This window comes from Erpetoichthys calabaricus, chromosome 11, assembly GCF_900747795.2.
Source record: "Erpetoichthys calabaricus chromosome 11, fErpCal1.3, whole genome shotgun sequence".
Classification (NCBI taxonomy): domain Eukaryota; kingdom Metazoa; phylum Chordata; class Cladistia; order Polypteriformes; family Polypteridae; genus Erpetoichthys; species Erpetoichthys calabaricus.
In genome coordinates, this window is record NC_041404.2 from 129,182,211 (window position 1) to 129,208,051 (window position 25,841).

General features: G+C 36.3%; 1 protein-coding gene across 1 annotated transcript; it reads right to left on the reverse strand.

Annotated features, from left to right (window-relative positions):
• Window positions 1-1,466: 1,466 nt before the first annotated feature.
• zfand2a (zinc finger, AN1-type domain 2A) lies at window positions 1,467-24,659 on the reverse strand. The gene is made up of 10 exons (XM_028813905.2): window positions 24,481-24,659; window positions 11,998-12,088; window positions 11,801-11,895; window positions 11,547-11,678; window positions 11,295-11,446; window positions 8,737-8,859; window positions 8,305-8,389; window positions 4,989-5,062; window positions 3,470-3,563; window positions 1,467-1,769 (listed from the first exon to the last, which is right to left on the reverse strand). The coding sequence occupies exons 2-10, from the start codon at window positions 12,050-12,052 to the stop codon at window positions 1,731-1,733; spliced, it is 849 nt and encodes a 282-aa protein (XP_028669738.1). The 5' UTR covers window positions 12,053-12,088; window positions 24,481-24,659; the 3' UTR covers window positions 1,467-1,730.
• Between the last annotated feature and the right edge of the window lie 1,182 nt (window positions 24,660-25,841).

Genomic DNA, 25,841 nt, shown 5'->3' on the forward strand with positions numbered 1-25,841 from the left:
TTTGCCAAACTTATTAGTAAAACAGGAAAGACGGATCATTGAAGTAACAGCTTATTTATTCATTTCACACATATTGACATTTTCAGCAGCTGGCTGAAGATGACTTACCTAGGATGCACTTAGTGACATTGCAGAACACAATTTATTTATTTAACTATAATAAATCAGTGAAAAACAAATCAGATAAACTTCAGCACCCTGAGCAGGTTACACTTCCCAACAGGTTTTTGCAGTCTTTATCGCCAACTTCTTTACCATTTATTTTTCTCAAAAAGGATATGTGAAATAAATACATAAATGAGGAGGTATTGCATTCTTAAAATTAGGACAACTTTGATTTGAATAGCACCCTCCAGTCCTCTGCTTCCTTCCATACCCCAAAGTGATGACTGACAGGTTTGAATGGCCACACTAACAATTTCAGGGTCTAGTATGCAATGTTTGGCATTATCCACTAGCTGGCAGCAAAGGTTGTGCCCTTCAAGCATTCAGTTTTGTCACTGCACCACATGGAGGGGGAAGAAAAAAAAGGGGAAAAGAAACAACTGCAGAAATGTTATGTATTTTTGGTAAGTTGGATCCTACACTGTCATGAAGATTTTGGGCTGTTTGAAAAAAGTGACAATGGGAGTGCTGCTGAAGTGTCCCCAAGCACAAGTGGGAGCAATATTGCCAAACACATTTTCAGCCACCTTCGAGAACAAGAAACACAAGTCTGACTCTACTGTTTGTGGCAATGGCCAGAAAACAGAAGGAATTACTAAAGCAGGTAACCTGTTGCTCTGAACTGTATGGTTTACATATTTCAAACTAACTAACTAACAGGTACACAGTGTTCTTACATTTGGTAGTTGTGTATTTTCCACTTTTTATGTATTAAATAAGACTTGACATTTTCTTAAAAAAATAAATAAAAAAAGAAGATTCAATCTACAGTTATAGCTAGGCAACATATCAGCCACAAAAGATTTAAAACAGACGCTTCCTGGGCAGATGTAGAACTGTCCCATTTCTTTAGGCAGGTTCCTGGCTTGTGCCCAGCACTGCTGGTAAAGGCTGTGGTGCATCATATGCCCACACCTGGATTAAATAGCTTTAGATGTAAATAAATGTAGTACTACTGTCACATGTACAGGGTACATTTATTTCTTAATTTGTATGTATGACCAATATACAACAAGCTGACACTCTCTGGCATCATTGTAACAAAAATGTATTACCAAACTGCCTTAGTTCATTTTTGGGTTGCCTGGAGGAAAGGGGAAAACACCTCTAATTAAAATGGCAAAATGTAAAAACTAGGTTGGACAAATGTACATAATAGATTAAGATGAACCCACCCCCAGTATTGTTAGAACTATATACTAGGATATAATCATCAAGCTCACTCACAAAAAATAACTGCTGAAATGGAAAATTACAAACAAAATGGGAATTAAGATAATACTGCAAAAACGGACACAAAATTTTCAATAAATAGATATTTTATTCACCACCATTATTACATAGTTTAGATAACATAAATCATGATAAAAAGTTTGTGTGCATACTTATTTTTTAAACATACAAAAATTTTGTTCATCATATTTATTGTAAGAAGTGTGCAAACTAAAGGAGATAACATCCAAGTAGTCCTTACTGTATAATTTGGTCATATAGAATATGTACATGATTAGAGTAAAGTAGTTCATTAGAAGAAGGCAGTTTCATTGTAGCAAAATGAACAGACATTATGACAAACTGCAATTTGAATGTTTTGAATCTTGATTCTGGAAGAAAAAAAAAACAATTTGATGTTGACCATTATCATATATAACAAATGAAATGTACTGTAATAATCTTTATACCACTGAAAATTTCAGGAAACAATGTGTTCTATTTCTGCACCTACTAATCAGTACATTTGGAGCTCTAAAAATACAGTATACCAATTTAAATACTTTATTTGGTATGCATTTATTTGGTCTCCTCAAATTACAAACTATTTTGTTAAATACTGCTTAGTTGAAGTAGATTTAACACCAGTAGATAGTAAATATAATAGGTTGAACATGGCAAGGTTACTTTAAATATGAGGTCTGGTATACAAGACACAAATTTAAAATGTAAAAGGCTATTTACATATGGTTTTTGACCTACAGGTATAAAGAGTTCCCAGCTGTATACCCAATGATAAGGTCATATGGCGTTTTTATTTTGATATAGATCTTACTAATAAAAACTCAACACTACAGTGATATTAATCAGCATATGATTGACATGTGCAAAGAATATAAAATGGACTGTTTAAACCTCTAATTATGTGAATTTATCTAAATAATTTGATAAAAAGAACAAACATTTAAGAATAGTAATCTATAGGATTAATAATGAAATATGTTAAAAAAAGAAAGTACTTTAAAAATAACATTTCTATCAAGAATTGTGTTGCTTTTTGAGAAGCTTAAAAGGGAATGTGTACAAAGCCAATCTTGAAGTATGTGAAGTTTATCAGTGAAACTTTAGCCTGTACAGAAGTTAAACTGCTGAGACGAGAAAGGCTGAACCTGTCAGATCGCTATTTGGTATTATTAATAAATTTCCAAAAATATCACCTACAGGTCTCTCTGTAGTATGTAAGAAGGTATATGTAACACTAGGTTAGAAACTTAACCTGGCCCAACAGATACCACAAGGGATTTCTCTGTTTATATACTGTATTTCTGTAACAGGTGTTAATCTAGATATTATAAAATTTAAATAATTTTGGTAAAGGCATAAGATAGGGGAAAAAAAACTGATCTACCCATTTAAAAAAAATAAAAAAACTGCTGTTTTACTTAATTGTATAATTAGTACTACGACCACCAGTTTGAAAGGCCTTATTATTAGCTTTATTAGAAGCAACACAAAAAATCAACGAGTCGTTTCCTTTACAGTTAGGTAGATGGATGCCACAAATGACTATCAATAATACACATAGCGTTTCTCTCTGCTTCTATTTTTTGCCTGATTAGTCATTTATAGATTTCAGTCTATCAATAAAGTGAATTTTGCTCTTCTGAGTTCAATGTATTCTTAAAACAAAAACAGTAAATGTTTAATTTTTGTTTTGTTAAATGGCATATGGTAAATATGTAATAAGTAAGCAAGCTTGGGACCTGGTCCTAAGGAAGGAAAATGTAAAGCGTTGATATGGCTTTTATTGGCCTGAAGTCTCTAATCTCCTTATATGTGTATACTAAGTTACAGAAAGGTACTAACTGAATATGTAGTAAAACTACAATACAGTCATTTTATTCATCAGAAACCAAACCCTTAACTGCATATTTTCTTTCAATTCTGTACCAATATTATAGATCAATTTTTGTAAATCTCTGCCATTCAGCAGTACTTACAACCAAAAAAAGATAAAACGTTTTTCAATGCAGAGGAAGTACCTACTTCAAAATCCTTTATCATGCTATTGACTGGTAACTTTTCTGGATACCTGTTGTCTCTGCTGCTGCTGCTGCCGCCGTAAATATTCTTCCTCGCTAGCAGCCAATGCTTGAGCCAAAGCCAAGTCTTCTTCTTCCTGAGGGCTGAGCAATTAAGACAGACATAACAAATGTATAGTGAATATTCTCCAACGGCTTTAAGGATATTAAACTTTAATAAAGGGTACTGTACAACTAGCTATGGAAATAAAAACTCTACTATAATACGAAAGATCAATACAGCTACATTTCCATTTACAGCACTTTAAATTAAACAAGTAAACTCCTTTAAGCCCAAATGTATTCCTAGCTGAAAAAGCCAGGTAAAGAAGACAGAAAAAAAAAAAAAGCGAGTTTTACAGCTCACATGAAACTTGGCCAATTTGCACTTCAGGGAGCTCATAGATGATGTGGAACAGACAAATATCCATAGATCTTACAAGGATTTATGTGCTTATTTTTTACTCTATTAAGAAGAGCTAAGCAGAAGCATGATGCAAAATAACAACCAAACTTAAAGAAAAAATTCTATTGATTAGTAAACCCATGTTTTTATCATTCGCTTGGAATGAACCATGCACCATTTCTAAAGCATTTGCATAAAGCAGTGGAAGACCATTGTTGATTGATGTGTACATCGTGGTCTCAAAAACAAATAAGAGCCCTGAGCTGTGTTTTCAGCCCATTTCCTGAATAAAATGGAGAACAGCAGCTCCTCTCACTGCTTTATCTGTTTGGGGAGGTCAGCACAGTATGACAACTCCTCCTTTACATTTTGTGAATATTCCTTTTTTTTTTTTAGTGTGGCTAAATATTGTGGTAATGAATATAAACAAGGGGAAGTGACCATTTGTGAATCATGAAATACCACTGCAAATTTAGAACATTTGCAATATATGCAATATCAGGTGAAATGTAAATACAGTATAATCATGTCTCTGAACTATGAATGCAGCATATCCATTATAGGTCTTATAATTCACTTTGTATTACACAGTGCATTTTTAATTATGTCACCGATATTATAAGCTGCAGTAAAAGTTGTTTTAAGATTTGGGAATTTTGGGGAGATATATATATGGTTACTGTTAAGGATTTTTTAGTTTGTGCATGACTGTTATTTTGTTCAGGGTAACCCAAAAGCGCTTACAATGAGAAACTGAGATTTTATTTTTAGTAATTAGGCAACTTCATAATAAACTCTTAGTTTAGTTAACATGAATTGATTTATTCTTTCCAAAATGCTTTAATGTATTTAAAATGTTTCAAAATTTTCTTTAATCATATGCTGCAAAAAGAAAAAAAAAAATCAACTCATGTGCATTCAATTTCAATTAATTTCATCAACTAGTTAGACTCAATCCAAGTTTAAAAATGTCACTATAGTTACATGTGGACTCATATTTCAAACAGTAAAAGTATGTTTTACCCCAAATTTTTAATATGTAATACTTTTTGGGAATGCAAGGAACTGTGTATTTGGTTACAATTAATTAGGTGCTAAATAACAAACAAACCAGAAAATTATACCTCGGGGACTGTTGCTGTCTTGAAGTTTCTGCCAAAGACATTTGTAAAGCTCTTTGCAAAGCCTGTTCTTCAGTCTGTACAGAGAAAAAAAAATACAGCTATTACAGTTAATAAGGACCGATATCTGGCTTGAGAGCACAGAAGAAAAAGTCAAGGTCTGGCAAATTTAACAATTTATATTAGAAGTACAATGTAAAACACAAAGCAAAACCTGAGTTAACCTTATTTTATGAAATGTGCTGGTGTTTCCAATCTACTTATGACTGATCATGCTACGTAAAATAATTTATTCTCCATGTTCTGTGTAGGGGAGGGGTCTCAACAAAACAGCCAGTGAACTAACTGCAATAAATCTTACGTCATGTGTAAATATGAATGTGAGCAATTTAAAATAGTAAATTCAGCTGCACTGCTTTATGACAAGTATGTTTATCTTTCAAAAGTGGTATAATTTAAACTTTTCCTTCTTTTCACATAATAAGCAGTACAACTTTTTGTAAAAGAAAGCCACTAGCACGCAAACGTCAAGTACAGTATGCTTAGGATCAGGAGAAATTTTTTTTTTCCCCCCCACACAATAGTGTACTTTGGTGAAATATTCAAAACGTTGGACTGCAAAAATATAATAAACATTATTTCTCATTAATTAACACTATGAGTTGGTTCAGGGTCAGGGAAGTTTAGCTAAGATACTGACAGCCCTAGGTCACATGTAAAATATGGAGTAAGAAGAAAAAAAAAAAACACACACACAAACGCCACTTTAATTATTTTTCATACGTTTTGGAAAAACCTATGCTGGGAATGTCTAAACCTAAACTGCATTTGTGAAAGGACATTTACTTTCCTCCAGGTTCTCTCTCTCTGTTGAATTCAACTATTGATTCAACCTCTCCCCCACTCCAAGGAAAGCAAAAAACCTCATAGATTTTTTTTTTTGTTTTTGTTTAATTACGTCTGGTTAAGTCACCCAAGCGTATGAAGGAACTGCAGTTGTACCTCCTTTTACAAGCAATTATACCATTTCAGTAATAGTTTATACAGTAACCTTTGGCAAGAATGATATATAAGATTATTAAAGTGAAATCATTAGATTAACTTGTTTGCTTTTCTTCTGCTTTACAGATATTATGAGATGCATCACCTTCAGTTTATGAACTACACCACAAAACATTCCTGCCTAAGGGTGTGTTTGTGTGCGCACATAAATGTATCCTGTGAGACAGGCTTTGCCTCTAATGTTACCTCAAAAGCCACTACATGTCTGCATCCCTGAACTAATTAAACAGGTTCTGAAAATAAATGGACAATTTATACTGTAAAATAAATGACTCTTCCACCTTAATAAAATGACCAGTATCTGTGTATGTCCGTCCAGTTGCTATGTCTTTGTTATATGACATTCGGCATGGAGTTTATAAAAGTAGTACTAAATGTTTGTGATACTCCTTCTGTTGGAATGAATGCATTTTAGTACTACATACATTAAAAACACATTCCAATATATAGTGCACTACAAACATTAACACTGAATACACGGATGTCTAATTGATTACTGAGATTTCAACCTGTCTTAGAGAAGTAGTAAAGCTAGTATTTGAATAAAAGCATAATTTAACAGTGTTTGCATATAGTATTGCAATATAGTCTTACATTGCTGACCAAATATAGTAAATCCTTAGTCCCTGTGCAGCCACTTTTCCTACATAAATTAAAATGAACTTGTTTCTTGCCTTGTGTAATACATTCCTCTAGATACAAAGTATATGTTGTTCATGTGCACAAATCAATCACATATTTGGGGCTAAATTTTTGGACAGTATAGTCATATTTTGTAATTCTAGGTAAAAAAACAAAGTAAAACAAAAACCATAGGCAGTGAGATAGGAACCAAAAAAGTGGCATTCAAGGCATCGTTTTTACTCTTGCACTATCAATGAGTTTTCTATAAATGAACAGGCAATTATTTTATAGTGCACAAATCTCATTTTAGAATGCATGACATCACAGCAATACAGCTGCTATAATATATTCACACTTTGGATTGTGTCAAAAGTAACCTGAAATCAATGGATGGTTACTTGCAGGCTGATGTAAGTATCAGGCAGCTACTGTGACACTTTTCACCAGCTTTTCATGGGTTGTTTTTTTCCCTTCTTTATTTTTATTTATTTATTTTAATTAAGCTTGGCAACACTACAAAGAAAGGCTTTGTAAATCACACTCTTTAGGTTACTTCACTACTATCTACATTGCTTTATACCACTAATCCATCTCTTAACAAGCAACACACACAATATAAAGCTCCATACACTATCATCTGCTTAAACTTTATACTTGGAAGAAGAAAGAAATTGGAGGTTATTTGTTGCTGCATTGTCACCACACAGCAAGATGTTTCGGCAAATTGAATTTTATATGGGTTTTAACCACACTGAGACAATTTAAACAGCTTCCCCTATTTTCCTAAAATTTCTAACATAATTAGATAATCGTAAGATAATTAGAAATTTTACTAACATTGCCATACACTACTGTGTAGTTTCACCGATACAAAACACACATGGATTAGATGTCAATCTTTCGCAGATCATTCAGTCATACCAGCCCAAATGAGGCATGCCAATAAATCAAACATACACACTTTCCTATTGGATGTGGAAGGAGGGAAGGAGAACCGAAAGATCCACATATGCACATCGTCAAAGTCAAGTCATAGCCAAAGCGAACTTTATTGTCATCTCAACCATATACAAGTATACAGACGAAATTGCAAAGCTCAGGGTCCACAGTGTAACAACATGAAGTGCAAATAATAAATTAAAAATAGAATTAAAACTAAAAACACAAACAAGACAAGACATTGTGTAAAGACAAGACAAAGAAGTAACAGCAATATTGACTTGTAAGTAAGCAATATCAACATTGATGCAATGTATGGTATTTGTAATCTAGATACATAAATATAGTTAATAGATATGTAATATAATAAATATATAAATAATACATATCATACACTGATAATACAGAAATTATCTATAATAGTTGTTTAAGACATGTGTAAACAATGATAGGTCAGAATGTTTCACAGCAGAAGGATATCAAGAGTGTCAAAATACTTAAAGGTCTTTATAAGATTTTCAGTTCTATTTTACATGTCTTAAATAAACAGAAGGCACGCCAAGGGTACAATCAAATCTTAAAACTGTTTCCTGAACTTAATTTATATATTTTAACCTTTAAATAAAACTTTTGAAGTATGATTATCCAAACTACCATATTTACCAAACTGCAAGTATCAGAAATATTTACTTACCAATCCAGCCTGCATAGAGGTTGACGGAGGGATTACTCTTTGTTGTGGTGGTGCGGACACCCTAGACACATTCGTTCGGTGAGTGCTAAAAACAACCAGTGTTAAATATTAATAGATATTAGAACCGCTTGGTTATAGAGATGTTGCATCATTATTCACACAAAATGCTAGTTGGCAGTGACCCAAGTTTACAGGCTATATGATTTAATTCACAGTTTAGTTCACAGTTTTGAGCTACTTAAAAGGAGAATAAACTGTAGGTAGTAACACCTTAAATATAAAACTAACAAAAAACAAAACAGTCTGGGAGAAAACAACCTCCTACAGTTATTTTAGGAACACTTTCCTTCTTTTTCTAAAGAATATGAATGAGCTAACTTTGAAATTATATATATATATATATCTTTATTTTAATAAAAACAAAACTTTTACCTGCTTTGTTGTGAACTTGCATTCCCACTCAAGCCATTTGGAACGGACCTAGAGAATGGTTTACTAGATGAAGCTGTAGCAGATGTTGAGTTTGCTCCTTGGGATCTCATTAAAGCAGCATTTCTAAAAAACATCCATATCATTAAAACAGTATTCAACTTTACTGAGGTGAAGAATAACAACTACATCACTTATCGCGCATAAGGAGTTGCAAGACTCCCTTATGTACCATTAGTAAAGTCTCAGCGATTACACTCCAAATGAACACATAAGTGCCAAATCTACTAAGCTCCTTTCTCAAATATTTTCTAGATAATACTATATAAAACCAATAAAAGGCTTCTATAGCAGTGTGAAAAAATGTAAATTACCTCATAAAATAAAATTGCAAATTTACTATTAAATATATTTAATAAATGATTAGACCAACACTGATATTAAACATAGTGGTTAAAACAGAAAAACTGTCAAACAATTTTGAAAAAGTATTAAGTATTAGCTGTCCATTAGTGATTTGTTGACAGTCAGTGAAACTGTGTTGTTAGTTGCATGTTATCTATCTTAAATTTCAAAAAAATCTTTTGAAATGGATTTTTTGAGAGAATAATCAAAATTACAGCTGGCAGGGTTTAAGGGAACAGAGTGTATAAGGTGAATTCAAATGCTGCGCGCTGCCGAGATTTGATTCTACAATAAAATTAAATAAAAATAAAAAGAGTAATAAAATCATCACCCCAAAAGTGGATAGTAGACGTCACGTAGTATATGTGTACCAAATTTCAAGTCAATAGGTGAAACGCTTTGAAAGCTACAGGTGATTTAAAATCCTGGACAGACAAACGAACAGCCACGGTACCGTATTATAGAAGAACATTGACGATGCTTTTAGTCACCTAACAAGTCAAATCAAGTTGGGGAGCATACACGGGTACAGTGTGTTGCCGCACCCACTACACAACGAAACAACTCAGGATCCAGGTTTGCAACCCCCCAGGCAGACACGCGGTCCAGTCCCACTCTCCAGAAATGACCCTCTATCTGCCTCGGCCAGGTGTTACGTGGGTGACCCCTTGGTCTGGTGCAGCCACTCGGGTCTCCAACAATGAGGATCTTACGAGACGGATCACCCTCAAACCCAAGAGGTCATTAAAGGCCTGGATCTTTGTTTTTATCCAGGACACTCGCAAGCCCAAACACTCAAGACTCCTTTCTCAGTCTCTTGAGCGCCCCGATCAGAGCCTCCATTGCCTCCGCGAAGATCACAGCATCGTCAGCAAAGTCAAGATCCGTGAACCTTTCTTCACCAACAGATGCCCCACAGCCGCTGGACCCCACGACCTTGCCCAACACCCAGTCCATACAAGCATTGAACAGAGTAGAAGCAAGAACAAGAACTCACAAGTTTAGAAAAGTAAAAAACATATTTTCAGCATAGCGGCAACATTTTTATCCTAGATTATGTTGTTATTTCCTACAATAATTCCACAATACAATATTCAATTGCACTCAGTGCTGTTGGATAAATGTTACCTGGTCCTAGAAATCCGTGTTTGACCTTTTTAATCCTAGCATTACTTCACTCTACATAGGTTAGCATAGTTTAGCGTGAAAAAGATTAACATGGGAGTATTTGCTATTTTTCTTTTCTCAATAATGTTTTTCCACAGCTGTTCTTGATATACTTCATGCTGAAAATTCTTGCACTGCTAAGATGCATTTTAAGTAATCTCTGTCAGCTAGAGAATCTGACAGATATTAGAGAGATGCAAAAGGCCACAGACATCTAATCTCAGACAGCAATGCTTTGTATGGCATCTAACTACTGCTGTTCTGGGCTAAACAAGGCATCAAGTCTGCAAAAAAAAAAAAAAAGTTCACAGTACATCAGCTACTGCTTGCAGGCTGCAAATGAACATTATAATTTTATTGAAGCATTACACAAAGAGATGAGAAGTGAAGCTGACAGAGTAGTGTCAATGTTTATTATGAAAATGCGTTCAATGTTTACAAAAAAAACACAAAAGGATGCCATTTAGAGATGTCTAACACTATATTATTTTTAGCCATGAACATTATCTAACAATATGGCACAGCTGACATGATAGTAATTTTTGATCTTGGCATTTAATTAGCACCCAAGATGCCTGCATGAAACATAAATCAACCTTTCACTCACATTCAAGCACATAAGAATGATGCTTAAGTAAAAGAAAAAAAAAGGCTCACAAGAAAATCAAGCAAAGGGAACCCCTGAGAAGATGCACAGTCAAGACTGATGGACTGTGATCAAGATCAAGCCCCACTGATGGTTAACAAATAAATTATGTTGGTACTCAGAATTAAACTGTGTTCAATGCATTTTTCTTGTTTAACATTAATGAAATCTAAGAAATTAATGAATGAAATACCAGCCTCAAATATTGCTTCAAATTACTGCCCTTTCCCCTCTTGATTTTTGAAGCTAGGCAATTTAAAGAAAACTCTCGATACCTAGTGATAAAATAATATACATACTCGCACGACAATAGTTGAAAATCATAATGAACCAGAAAGCTTACCCTGCCTTAGAAAGGGGATAACCATCTGTTTTGCAATCATGGTCATTAGGATGTCTGTGTTTCAAGCAGAAGTTCATGTGGCACTGAGAACAGGTCACTTTAATCATTTCTTTTTGCTTACAACCCACTTTGGAACATTTATTAACAAAAATCTACAGGAGAGACAACAAGAAAAGCAAAAAGAAACTCGAATAAGATTATTTTCTAAACTAGCCAAATAAATATTAAACTGTAGTAACTGAAGAAGCACACCTTTCTTTTCCTTTGAGCGGGATCTGACCTGCAGTCTCTATCAATGTGCTCTCCCACCTTTATATCTGGCATCTCCCCTCTTTTAATAGGAACTGGAGTGTTACAGAGCGGGCACACAGGGACCTGGATATCCTAGGAAAGTTAATGTAATTCATAATTCAGTTTAATTCAAAACATAAACAATAGGAACAACTAAACTTAACATTAACTTTAAAACATGACAATCTTATGTGATTTGCATCAAGATTGCTAACCTTTTTATATGCAGAAGAACAACTGTGATGCACATAGATAATGTGATCTTTACAGAAAATCTCTTCACAGGCATCACACTTCATTGGAAGAAAATCTGAAGGACACAACAGAAAAAATGTGAATACAACTGCATATGTATAGCAATTAAAAATTCAAGAGTAAGCAATCGTAGCATCAGTAACCTAAAACAACTCACCCAAACGTCTGCATGTCTTTTCAGAGCAGTGCTTTCCCAGATCTGGAAATTCCATGTTGAAACAGCTTTCCTAACACAGATGTGCAAACACCTGAAAACAAGGTGATTTCAGAATAAATAACCAGAACACAATTTACCTTACAATATAATCTATTACATATAAAAATAGACTTATTTAGAAGCTTATTGAGAAAACCTGCTGCATCAACATGAGCACTAAGAACTTCTATTCTGCAATTACAAGAAAAAATAACACACACAAACCTCCTAACACCATTTACTTTAAGCATTAATGTTACATAACCTCTTATACAGTAGAGAGAAATGAATATAGAAACAAGGGAAAAAATTAAAATACAGTACTGAATGTAATTTATAGCTGAAATGAGGAAACTCAATCTGCATCAATATTTTCCATTTCAATAGACCTTTTCATTATATGATAACCTTGTTTACAGCCTGCAAGTACAAAATTATGTTTATAAATTTTCAGAACTTGGTCAATTGAGCACAATGGAGCACTGCCCTTTTTGCTAACCTTGGATACAAGGTACGAATCAACCCAGGACAAAAGAAGCCAGAACACACACACACCAACATAATTCAAATAGAAATTAACTTAGCAGTATGTGTTTAACACTAGAATTACCAGAGTCTACGAAAAAACTCGTAGATCCGGCCCACCTTAAAACCGTTCTCACCTCTCTTTTGTCTTCTAAATGTGCCGATTAAGAGGAGCAGCGAGCAGCCGGCTATTCCATCCCGCACCGTCGCAGAACGTTCACTAAGTTTTCCCAGCTCATGCCTTGTTTGATTACCTGGGAGTGACTGAACTGCTGGAGTTTTAGAATAGAAATAATAGATCGCTATTTGGAATACATGCATTTCATGCGTGTTCCATTTCTACAGTAATCTGTGTAAACACATTGCTAAAACAAACTTTTTCATATTTTAGTAATAAATGTTACAAAATGTAGGCATAAACTATAGAATGTGTAAAGCCCGAGTTCCTAAGATCAAATAAACACTTCCACAAAAGCTTCACACACCATATAACAGTTTCCGTGGCGTAGCGCGCTAAGATTTGCCTCTCAGACTGAGTAGCTTTTCTCTGCCTTACAAACATGAGTTCAATTCCCCGCTGGGGATACAGTGTTACTTCTTTTTTTTCTTTTTAACCTCAAACGGACATAAAATTTGTAAATTGGTATGCACTGTCAGTTAATGAGATCGTTATATTTTCATGTGGGATGCTCCTTTTAAAATATTTTTTTAACAATTGAGACTGCAATTAACATGAACAACTGTCCTTATAACTTATTTTTTTCAAGATCCATAACACACAGACAGACAGAGCACTGCGTAATACAGAGACAGACAGGCAGAGATATACAAACAAACAGGGAAGGCACATGTACTGAAAGAAAAAAAAAATCAACATGTGAGTTGTTTCTGCGGCGCTGTTACTTAGAGAGTCAGATCGGGGGAGGGGTGATGTTAGAGCAGGTGAGCTCATTCAGTGCTGCAGAAACAACGCACATGTTGATTTTTTTTTTTCTTTCAGTACATGTGCCTTCCCTGTTTATTTGTATATCTCTGCCTGTCTGTGTCTGTATTACGCAGTGCTCTGTCTGTCTGTGTGTTATGGATCTTGAAAAAATAAGTTATAAGGACGGTTTGCTGACTTGGAGCACCACTGCCTTTGCCACAGAGACGCGAGTTCGATTCCCAGCTTGGAAGAAAGTGTTTTTTTTTCCTCAAACGGACATTGAATTTATAAATTGGTGTGCACTGTAAATCGTTAACTTTAAAATGTCAATCGCAGTTATTTCTGTTGATTAATTCATGCTTTTTTACTTAAGAGTCAGAACAGGAGCTTTTTCAGCTTATTCAGCTTCTGATCTGACTCAAACAGCGCCAGTATAACTTCACACCCAACCTGACGCTGTTCATTTTCAAATAATATTGCATTACTTCGACGATGTTTTCTGATTGGTACTATTCGCGTCATAAAATGATTTCTTCAAAACGTCACCTATATTTGTCTCTTTCTTTTTTTAAAATGTGCGTTGTAGCACTCAGCAACTGGCCACCTGCATGTTCTTGCACACACTAAATCAGACAGCGCTATATGCAATCATCAGATTCAAATGTTAACAGTTATATAGCACAGAATGGAAATCAGCAGTTCTTAGCATTCCACCTACTGTAACTTGCTTTCTGTTTTCTTCGGTTATCTATAATAATAAAAGGCAAAGCCCTCACTGACTGACTGACTGACTCACTCACTCACTGACTGACTGACTCACTCATCACTAATTCTCCAACTTCCCGTGTAGGTGGAAGGCTGAAATTTGGCAGGCTCATTCCTTACAGCTTACTTACAAAAGTTAGGCAGGTTTCATTTCGAAATTCAAAGCGTAATGGTCATAACTGGAACATATTTTTTGTCCATACACTGTAATGGAGGAGGCGGAGTCACGTATTGCGTCATCACGCCTCCTACGTAATCACGTGAACTAAAAACAAGGAAGACATTTACAGCACGAGTCGCACGCGGGAACGAAGGTAAATGACGTTAATTTTTGACTGTCTTTTAATACTGTGTAAGCATACATATTAACACATGTGCAATTAAACGTGTGCATTTACGGGGTGATTTCTCAGGCTTAAAAGCTCACCTTTTATCAAACGCGGGAACAAAGGTAACTGACGTTGTTCACTGTCTTTTAATACTGTGTAACCATACATATTAACACATGTCCAATTAAACGTGTGCATTTACGGGGTGATTTCTCAGGCTTAAAAACTCGCCTTTTACTAAAAAAGGTAAATGCAAAACTATTTTCAATGAGTTTATTGAAACGCTCCCGTTAAGGATTGCAATAACATATTCGCGAGATAAAAGAACGAAGTAGGGGGAAATGGAGGAAAGACCCGCAAACAGCGAAGAGCAAAAAATTAATTAAACAATTGAGAACGGAGCGAGTTAAGCATACAAGCATGTTCATAAGGGAAACAAAGCACGGTGTAAAACGTAAGTTTAAATTAAGTTTATAGAAACGCTCCCGCTGCGGATTGCAATAACATATTCGCGAGATAAAAGTTTAATGAGAAGACACGAGGTATAAACAAACCACACGCCGTGGCGCAACGTTAGGGGCAACAGTTTCAACCATTCTATGATCTGCTTCTCGCAACTGAAAGACGGCACATGGCGGATGTTAGCCGACTTGCTGACCGCAACGTTAGGGGCTTCAACTATGGCGCTGACGCCACATCTCAGTGCCAACACTTTGCAGACTCTACTTAAAAGACACGCCCTCCTCACTGGACAGTTAAAAACACCAATCAAACTAACGATGACATCAAGTATTACCCAATCAAAAGTAGGAAAGGAGGCATCTTCATAAAATGCGTGTGGGATGATTTGCATGAGACGCTGCTTTAAAAAAAAAATGATAAAAAAAATACGGGATAAATCCCGTCCAGTATTGATTCAAAACGGGACGCGCAATTTCATTCTCAAACGCGGCACGATTCCGTATTTTAAAGGACGGGTGGCAACCCTACAGTGCCAGGTAACCACCCATACAATCACATTGTGATTCAGACTAGGAATGCAATGAATATAATTACCCCGATCTACATACAAGGCGAAAGTCTTGCAACATTCAAAGATGATGGTTTGGGATAAGTACACCATACAACATAAAAGAGCTTATGAAGCCTTGAACCGAAAAAAGCAAGATCTCAGAGATCGTAAAAAAAAAAATAGGAGGTAATGTCGTTTTACTCGCTGTAGATTTTAGTCAAACATTACCAGTTATTCCACGATGGAGACCAGCAGATGAACTCAACGCGTGTTTAAAATCCATGCTTCTCCCACGCTCGGTTATATGTCGCGTGTTCTCCGGTAGGTGCACCAAAAAATGTATACATTTAAGCATGTAATGGGCAAACAAAAAATGAGGTATACCCGAAGGCACTGCAGTAGTACTTAATGTAACTTTACTTCTTAAATGTTAATGTTTTACTGTTTAATAATTTATACGCTTCTTATATGTTGTTCAAATTCTTTTATCAAAATACCACTGACAGCGCAATGCACGATAACATGGAGTGAATACACCATACGCATCCGCCCACGGCTGCCCTGCTGTGCGCAGATAGGAGTGGATTCTACAATAAAATAAAATAAAGATAAAAAGAGTAAAACAATCATCACCCATAAAGCGTGTGTGTGTGTATATACAGTGGTGTGAAAAACTATTTGCCCCCTTCCTGATTTCTTATTCTTTTGCATGTTTGTCACACAAAATGTTTCTGATCATCAAACACATTTAACCATTAGTCAAATATAACACAAGTAAACACAAAATGCAGTTTTTAAATGATGGTTTTTATTATTTAGGGAGAAAAAAAATCCAAACCTACATGGACCTGTGTGAAAAAGTAATTGCCCCCTTGTTAAAAAATAACCTAACTGTGGTGTATCACACCTGAGTTCAATTTCCGTAGCCACCCCCAGGCCTGATTACTGCCACACCTGTTTCAATCAAGAAATCACTTAAATAGGAGCTGCCTGACACAGAGAAGTGGACCAAAAGCACCTCAAAAGCTAGACATCATGCCAAGATCCAAAGAAATTCAGGAACAAATGAGAACAGAAGTAATTGAGATCTATCAGTCTGGTAAAGGTTATAAAGCCATTTCTAAAGCTTTGGGACTCCAGCGAACCACAGTGAGAGCCATTATCCACAAATGGCAAAAACATGGAACAGTGGTGAACCTTCCCAGGAGTGGCCGGCCGACCAAAATTACCCCAAGAGCGCAGAGACGACTCATCCGAGAGGTCACAAAAGACCCCAGGACAACGTCTAAAGAACTGCAGGCCTCACTTGCCTCAATTAAGGTCAGTGTTCACGACTCCACCATAAGAAAGAGACTGGGCAAAAACGGCCTGCATGGCAGATTTCCAAGACGCAAACCACTGTTAAGCAAAAAGAACATTAGGGCTCGTCTCAATTTTGCTAAGAAACATCTCAATGATTGCCAAGACTTTTGGGAAAATACCTTGTGGACTGATGAGTCAAAAGTTTAACTTTTTGGAAGGCAAATGTCCCGTTACATCTGGCGTAAAAGGAACACAGAATTTCAGAAAAAGAACATCATACCAACAGTAAAATATGGTGGTGGTAGTGTGATGGTCTGGGGTTGTTTTGCTGCTTCAGGACCTGGAAGGCTTGCTGTGATAGATGGAACCATGAATTCTACTGTCTACCAAAAAATCCTGAAGGAGAATGTCCGGCCATCTGTTCGTCAACTCAAGCTGAAGCAATCTTGGGTGCTGCAACAGGACAATGACCCAAAACACACCAGCAAATCCACCTCTGAATGGCTGAAGAAAAACAAAATGAAGACTTTGGAGTGGCCTAGTCAAAGTCCTGACCTGAATCCAATTGAAATGCTATGGCATGACCTTAAAAAGGTGGTTCATGCTAGAAAACCCTCAAATAAAGCTGAATTACAACAATTTTGCAAAGATGAGTGGGCCAAAATTCCTCCAGAGCGCTGTAAAAGACTCATTGCAAGTTATCGCAAACGCTTGATTGCAGTTATTGCTGCTAAGGGTGGCCCAACCAGTTATTAGGTTCGGGGGGCAATTACTTTTTCACACAGGGCCATGTAGGTTTGGATTTTTTTTTCTCCCTAAATAATAAAAACCACCATTTACAAACTGCATTTTGTGTTTACTTGTGTTATATTTGACTAATGGTTAAATGTGTTTGATGATCAGAAACATTTTGTGTGACAAACATGCAAAAGAATAAGAAATCAGGAAGGGGGCAAATAGTTTTTCACACCACTGTATGTGTATATATATATGTTGATATGTGGATGTGTATATATATATATATATATATATATATATATATATATATATATATATATATATATATATATATATATATATGTAGATATGTATATATATGTGTATATGTATATATATGTTTATATGTGTGTGTGTGTGTATTTTATATATATAAAACACAGCAACACTCATAACAATGACAACACAATTACATTGACAATCATGTTACGTTATTTTTAAAATGTTTCCTTTTTTTTTCATAACCTCTTTAACACACTACTTCTCCGCTGCGAAGCGCGGGTATTTTGCTAGTAGTCTTGAATAAAAGTGCACTTGTTTTGTTATACTTTTACATCAACATATGTTCCTGTGTTTGAGCTACATGGGCATGCTCAAAAAATACACGTATAATGCCACGAAAAGTGCATGCAGACACTTCAGTTCGCAAGCATTGGTACGACAATGCAGTCACAAGTACACTGCAGGGCTTTAGCGCGTCTTTATGTGAAAACAGCATCAGATGGGGAGTGTCTGATGATTGCATATAGCGCTGAAGTGACTGCTCTTTACTATGCTTTCCTCTGCATGTCCTGGAGTACAAAAGAAACAGCATACAGCAACACGTGGGGACTGGCAATACTGGGGGAAAAAAACACGCGGTCATATGTATCGTGATACACTGCAGAACTATAGCGCGTCTTTATGTAAAAACAGCAGTGTCAGGTGGGGGGCGGTAGGGATGGATCCTGAACGCGACTGAGACAATGAAAAGTGAATTTAAAAAAATTAAAGCTAACCTTTACAAATATCATAAATTACACCGGCTGTTACAGACTGAAATCAAATGTATCATTTTATTCTAAAATAGTGAAAATAAGAACACTTTCTCAAATGGGAGTTGTGCAGGATCGAACTCATGACCTTCTGATTCCCAGTCAGCGACTGATACTGTTACGCCACGGAAGCAGCAATAGTTAATTCATATCAATGTCTCACACTAAGACGGGTTTTTTTGGCGGTGGCTTTTTTTTGTGCCTTTTGTGAAAGTGTTTCTTTGATATTTGGACTTCAGGCTTCATACATTATATAGTTTATGCCTACATTTTGTCATTTGCTACTAGAATATTGTAAACCGTTTCTGTTTTAACAATGTGTTTACACAGATTACTGTAGAAATGCAACACATATGAAATGCATGTGTTCCAAATAACAATCTTATTATTTCTACTCTAAAACTTCACTTCACTCCCAGATAATCAATCAAGGCATTAGCTGGGAAAAGCCTGTTTACGTTCTAAGTCGTTGGGGGGATGGAATAGCCGGCTGCTGGCAGCTTGTCTTTATCAGTATATTTAGATGACAAAAGACGCTGGCGGAGAGGTGAGAAAGGTTTTAAGAAGTGATTTAAGGTGGGCCGGATCTACGAGTTTTTTTCGTAGGCTCTGGTAATTCTAGTGTTAAACAACAATGTGTAATGCATTTGTCACATTTCATGTGCAGTTTAAATTTTGTCCTCTACTTTCAAGTGTTAAAATTTGTAATGGACAAATGGTCTGAAACATTATAAAGGCTACTATCTATTTCAGAGATTTTTTAAATATCTTACTTTTTTGTTGTTTAAAATGTGTGGAGACCACAAGGAATCCTCGTTTCTTGTTATGAAAATACATTAATTTACAAACAAGTCATGGTCTTTATTTATTTTTTTACACTTTACCAGTAAAAGACCCTGTTGAGTTTACTGCAATAGTGCCTTTGAAGGTAAGGTTCTGTGAGGTCGTGCATGAAAACAACAAAAGATTTCCTAGACTAAACCTACCTCCTCAAAATAGTATGGATTGCATTCCTGTTTAATTTGATTTTTCCACATTTACATGTGAGAGTTTCCAGAAAACTTCGTCCCTTTTTCTGACCTGTTTTGCAATTCAAGATATGTGAATAAATTAACCTAGTCATAAGGTTTTTTTTCCTTCCCTCTTGTGGTGGTTTGGGGTGATCAGATTCCATACACATTTTAATAATATTACTGTATTTTTTTTTATTAAAGATAAAAATGTGTGCAGCATAGGTAAGGGCACTGTAAGCCCAGCACCCATAACCACTGGTTGAATTCTGGCCAAGTTTACAAAAGGATGGAGATTGCAAGCTCCCCCTTTCCCCTTGTTTCCTAACCCGTAATAGAAGTATAAATGTGCAATAACGACAGCAAGACAACCCCCAAAAGGGGAATGGTTTTGCCAGTGGCTTCCACAAACTCTTTCCTTATCCTTCCTGCTTAATTCTTCCCTAGTTTTGGGTTTTGCTAGTGTCCTTGTCACTACTGGTAGCATGAGGTGACACTTGCGGCCAATTCAGGTTGCATAGGTAGTCCAACACCTCCAGGATGGCACATACATACATAAATGCCGTTGAAATTAATAATAATAATACATTTAATTTATATAGCACCTTTCCCATGTTTAAGGTTGCGATGTCTCCCAGTAAAATCTCAAGAGCATGGAGGAGTTATTACAGACTCACGTATAAACGGTGCATATACACAAAAATGTTGTGTATGCAACGTCCATGCTTACTTCGAGATGTAGAAAAACTAAACTTGGCAAAAAGCCATGCACATTTTCACAGCAGCCTCGCACCATACATACGCACTTTTCTGCTCAGTTTTGCAAACAGGCGGCACCTAGTGTCAAAGCAATGCTATAGTTTCAATGTCATTTGCAAACAAGCGGCACCTAGTGTCAAAGCAAAGCTATAGTTTCTATGTCATTTCCCTTCTTTTTCATATTCACATCCATAAAACAGGCTTTATCAAATACACAGAAATTAACTGCATATCATTTACAAATTTAATTCACTTGATTATAAAGATTTTGTAGGAACATAATGGTGCATGAAATGGCCAAACTATTCCAACTACCATATCTGCTTTAGTGTTACAATGCAAATAGAAGAATTAGAAGAAAACGCATATTTATAGATGATGACGACTGGTTTCTAAGTCGATTTCAATATCCAAGAGCTATCCTCTTGAAGCTGTGTGCTGAACTGGTGCTGGCTTTACAAATGCAGTCTTTGAGGAATTGAGCTCTACCTGCTCCTTTGCAAATTCTGTCCACCCTCGGATTTTTAATCACAGGAGCTTTGCAATGTGATCTTGCTGACCAATCTGGTATTTCACAATCATCACTGAGTCACGCCTTGCCAGCTGTATAGGATGGTATTATCCGCTTGTCGTTCAGATATATAAGATTTCCTTACACTGTGGTTGAACTGAGAAACATCAAAACACAATTTGCAGCAATGTCCAGTTTTCCAAATATAATCAAAGTGGTCAGCAGCAAGCACATTGCTGTTGCAACAGCACTGGACAAGTTACATCAGCCAGGGATGAATCACCAAAAGTATGAGCTGGCAATGCATTAACTATAGCAGGAGAGCCTATAAAGATGGCAACTCCACACAGTCGCTGGTGCTTTTTCCAACTAATGTGGCAATAAGCAAGCTGTCCTTTAAAGGACTGCGAGTCACCTCAAAGAGCAGAAAATCTATTTGTTGTGGCGCTTGGTACCAACGCTACACTATAAAGGCGCCTTCAGAGAATGAATTTTTTTATATAAATAGAAAGCATTTCCACTCTATTAATGTGCTGCTCTATAGTACACAGAAAGTGTGTCGTATTGTACAAGCATGTAGTGTGCTTCATAATGTGGCACACAATAATGGCTTGCCCGTACATGAAGAAATGCAGTATGACAAACCTTACCCTGACCTACCAAATGATTAGCCAAATCGAACAGCGTTATATCATTTGAATGTAATTAGCAGAATATAAAAATAGGTAATCAGATGCAGCATTTATTTTTTAACCAGCTTACACCATTTGTGGTCAATATCACATAATATAGTCATTACATTCCTTATTTAATTGGCCACATTTCTTATAGTATCTACTATTGCATTTTGTGACTCCAGGACAGTGTTCGTCAGCACATAGCCAGATGGTCACCCAGTGGTTTCCAAGGCAGAGGTGTGTGTGCAGCCAGTGCCCAAAGATGAGCTAGGCACAGCAGCACCATTACTGTGTGGATTCACATACTCGGCATGGGCGGTCAGCTTTTGTAATATTGTCTGAAACAGAATAAACAAATGGTGGGCCTTTTCATGTCGACATTGATATCTGAACATTTTTTTTTTTTTGTGCACTGTGCAACTTTCTGAACTTGAACTTTTGACTGTCTCTGTCATACTGTATCAATCCATCACTTTCCTTTAGTTGCTTATACCACTATTTAAGAAAACAAATAGCATGTTTTTCCATGCCTCCACTTCGCATTCACTGAAATTCTTTTTTCCCCCCCATCTGCTTTTGCCATCATCTTTTAACAAAACACTGAACGGAAGGGGCTATTTATATTGATTTGCATATTGAAATATGTGAGTCGGAGTGGGGCCATAGGCCTGTGCAAGTGTGTTAAATTTCCCATTCATTGGGATTTATAAAGGGGAAGTGCATGGAACTTGGCATATGCACAGTTTTATGAATCTGAATTTTTTTTTGTGTGTACGCACATTTCCAGTTTTGTCCATACATCATGTTTTAGTGTGATTTCTACACAGAGTATTACACAAGGTCCACTGAACAGGGACACAGAAGGGCATCAACCCAAGCAGCAGGGCCAATATCTGCTTCTTTATGCAAGGAAGAACAGGAGGAGCACTGCCACAGCCCTACAAAATGACCTACAGCTGGTTACTGGTGAGCATGTTTCTGAACAAACTGTCAGAAACAGAGTCCAAGAGGGTGACATGAGGGCCCGACATCCTCAAGTGGATTTGTGCTCACAGCCAATCACTATACAGCTTGATTGGCATTTGCCAAAGAATACCACAATTGGCAGCTCCACCACTGGCACCTCATTCTCTTCACATAGGAGAGCAGATTCACACTGAGCACCTGGGACAGGTGTAAAAGACTCTGGAAACACCATGTTGAATGTTATGCAGCCTGCAATATCATATAGCATGACCGGTTTGGCAGTGATGATCTAGGGAGACATATCCTTGGAGGGTCGTACAGACCTCCATGTGCCACACAATGGTACCTTCACTGCTGTTAGGTACCTCAGAGCCATTGTCAGATCTTACACTGATGCAGTGGGCCCTGGGTTCCACCTGGTGCAGGACAATGCCTGGAAAACGAAGGTAATGATGCCATTGACTGGCCTGTATGTTGCTCAGACCTGATGGCAATCGAGAACCTCTAGGATGTTATGTATTGGTTCATCGGATACTGCCAAGTAGCGCCTCAGACAGTCCAGGAGCTCTCCGATTCCCCGATCAAAGTCTGGGAACTGATCACCCAGGACACCATCCACCATCTCATCAGGAGCATGCCCAGACATTTTGGGGCATACACACTACTTAGTTACATTAGCAGTTACTGTAATTAAATTCATGCAAGTTAGATCAGCCTATGATTTAAATTTTTCACTTTGATTTTCAGTTGTGATGTTTATATTTTTTTTTTAGAAAAATTAAGTGGACAGGACTGGCGAATTGCCTGTTCTCGTCTTGATTGTTCTAATGTTCTAAAAAGTCCAATAAAACTTTTTTTTATCCATTTTAGTATCTTGACTTGAAAGAAAAAAAAAAAATACACATACTGAAATAAAGAGAACAGTCCATATTGCATAACATGCCAAACAATTCTAAAATTATAGTAAGTTGACTAACGTAGTTAATACAAATACTTTCATCAGTTTTAATCTATCTAATCGTTGTCATCAGCATTTCTAACAGTAGTCTTTTCCTGTTTTTTTGTGGTCAACACATTTTTGCTGAATCACTGCTACTGTCTGGCCAGGTGTTAGGTAAAGCTTTGTCATGTTTACCATGCTGACATTTACCTGTAACAACACTGCACTTGAGATCTTTTACTTACCGTTTAAAGAATATTAAAAACAGGTAGGAGAAGACGAACAGTGTCAAACGGAGTCAAAATTCAGTTTTAACATTAAGGATTAAAGTACAGTAAATGTGGAAACTGTAACCCCAGTTCACTGCGTGATCTAAAGCGAAAACGACTAGTTTTCAAGAAAGTATATACTTAATAACGCTATATTGGAAAATGAATCGCAATGATCTGGCTAGTGTTCACACTGATACGTTAAGTAATTTGTTGTGGTACCCAAAAAGAAAGGATGATTATCAAAGTGTGCGATCACCTTCGAAAAGAGCACAGATTAACTGATTTAGCAAACTTGATAGATGAAAACAGCAGCGTGAAACACAAAGCTGAATGTTTTGTCCATCAACAAATCCAAAACCATCCCGCCGTGACTTAAATAGCACTATGGTGATCATATGCGAGTTATTTTTCTAAAAGGGAGAAGTCAACGAACTAATTTGTATAGTGCCGTAAATAAACAATCTTCAGTAGTCCAGTTAAGGACAGTGTAAGAACTATAATTTACAACTGGTTGTTCACTTACATTAGACTTCACTGTTGTCCCACAGCAGACTTACGAAATCGCGTTAAGGCTTTCTTACGCAAATACACACACACCTTAAACAGCTATATCAGACAATAAACCAAAGATCGTACTTACCCAGACTATCAAATATACTCGTTTCCAGATATCTTGTTTAAAACAAGGATGTCGATTTTGCCACGCCAGATACAATGACTGCTATGAAAAAGTAGCGTTTAAATTGCTAAATCATTCAAACCTCGAGTCATCAGCTTTTGAAGCAGCTTTTCCTTTTCTCCTCCCGTCTTGACGCGCTTCCGGGCGTCGTCCGCCACTGACGTCATGAGGTCATGTGCCGCACGAAGCGTCCAGAAGGATCTGTCACTGCCCATCTATGATGGGAAATTTGGAGAAATATGGACGCTGAAACGGGAATCAGCAAGCACTTCTGTCCTAAAGAATAAATGAGTGTAAAGGATTACAACGTTGGAATGTTTTGCTTTTCATGACAAAGTATGAGAATCACTAACCAGCATATTAATTTCGGATTGCATGCTAACTTTACCGCCCGGTCGAACAAGCGATGCTTTCTATAGGGCGCCATCCGGTGACGTAATATCAGAGCTATCGGTAATCGACAGTCGCCCTACAGGTTTTTTTCTTTTTCTGTTGTTTCATTTTTATTATTTACTGTATCTAACGGGAGTAGCCGAAAGAAGAAGATACTCAAAAAATTGCAGTCGTAAGCAAATGTACAATACACTCGCATCAGCAAACAGATATTAAGGATACATCAACTTACTTTTTTTTTTTTTTTTTACATAGTTCAGTTGTCCTCATCGCCTTATTGTTTTTCATGTTACTTAATGAATTTAAACACCACTGAAATTCAAATTTAAATGTAATAAACAGTGGAGGACGGTTTACCCATTTAGTTCTGGGTATATGAAACCTGTCACTCAACAATATCAAATGAATCAGGTCTACCAATCCTCCAGATGAGTTGTTCCTCAAATAACATGGTGAAGATCTTTAAAGTTAATATTAATCTTATGAGTTCCAGACATATACATTTTATTTTCCACCTATAGAGATTGGATATAAATACAGGTAGCAAAAATGTAAGTTTCTTTTTCATTAGCACAAAATATACAAAGGTTGTCTTGATTGTTGTTACATTTGGCCAGAGTTAGCTTAACTAGGTCATTGTTTGTACAGTTCTGTAAGTGACTTATTTGACCTTATTTGTCAGACATCATTAATTTGGGGTTGTCCAACCAGTTTTCTAGTCAGTAATATCAAGTTTTGCAATACAAAAGGAAATAAATGAAGGCATTATACAATGGTTACACCATTTCCTTATTGAGTGTTACATTTTCTGTCAAAAAATGTAATGTTTTCTATATATAAATAATTCAAATTAAGAGTGAGGGTACACAATAACAAATCTGAGTGTCTTGATAAAAGTGATCACCTTGACAGGAATGGTACTAACAATG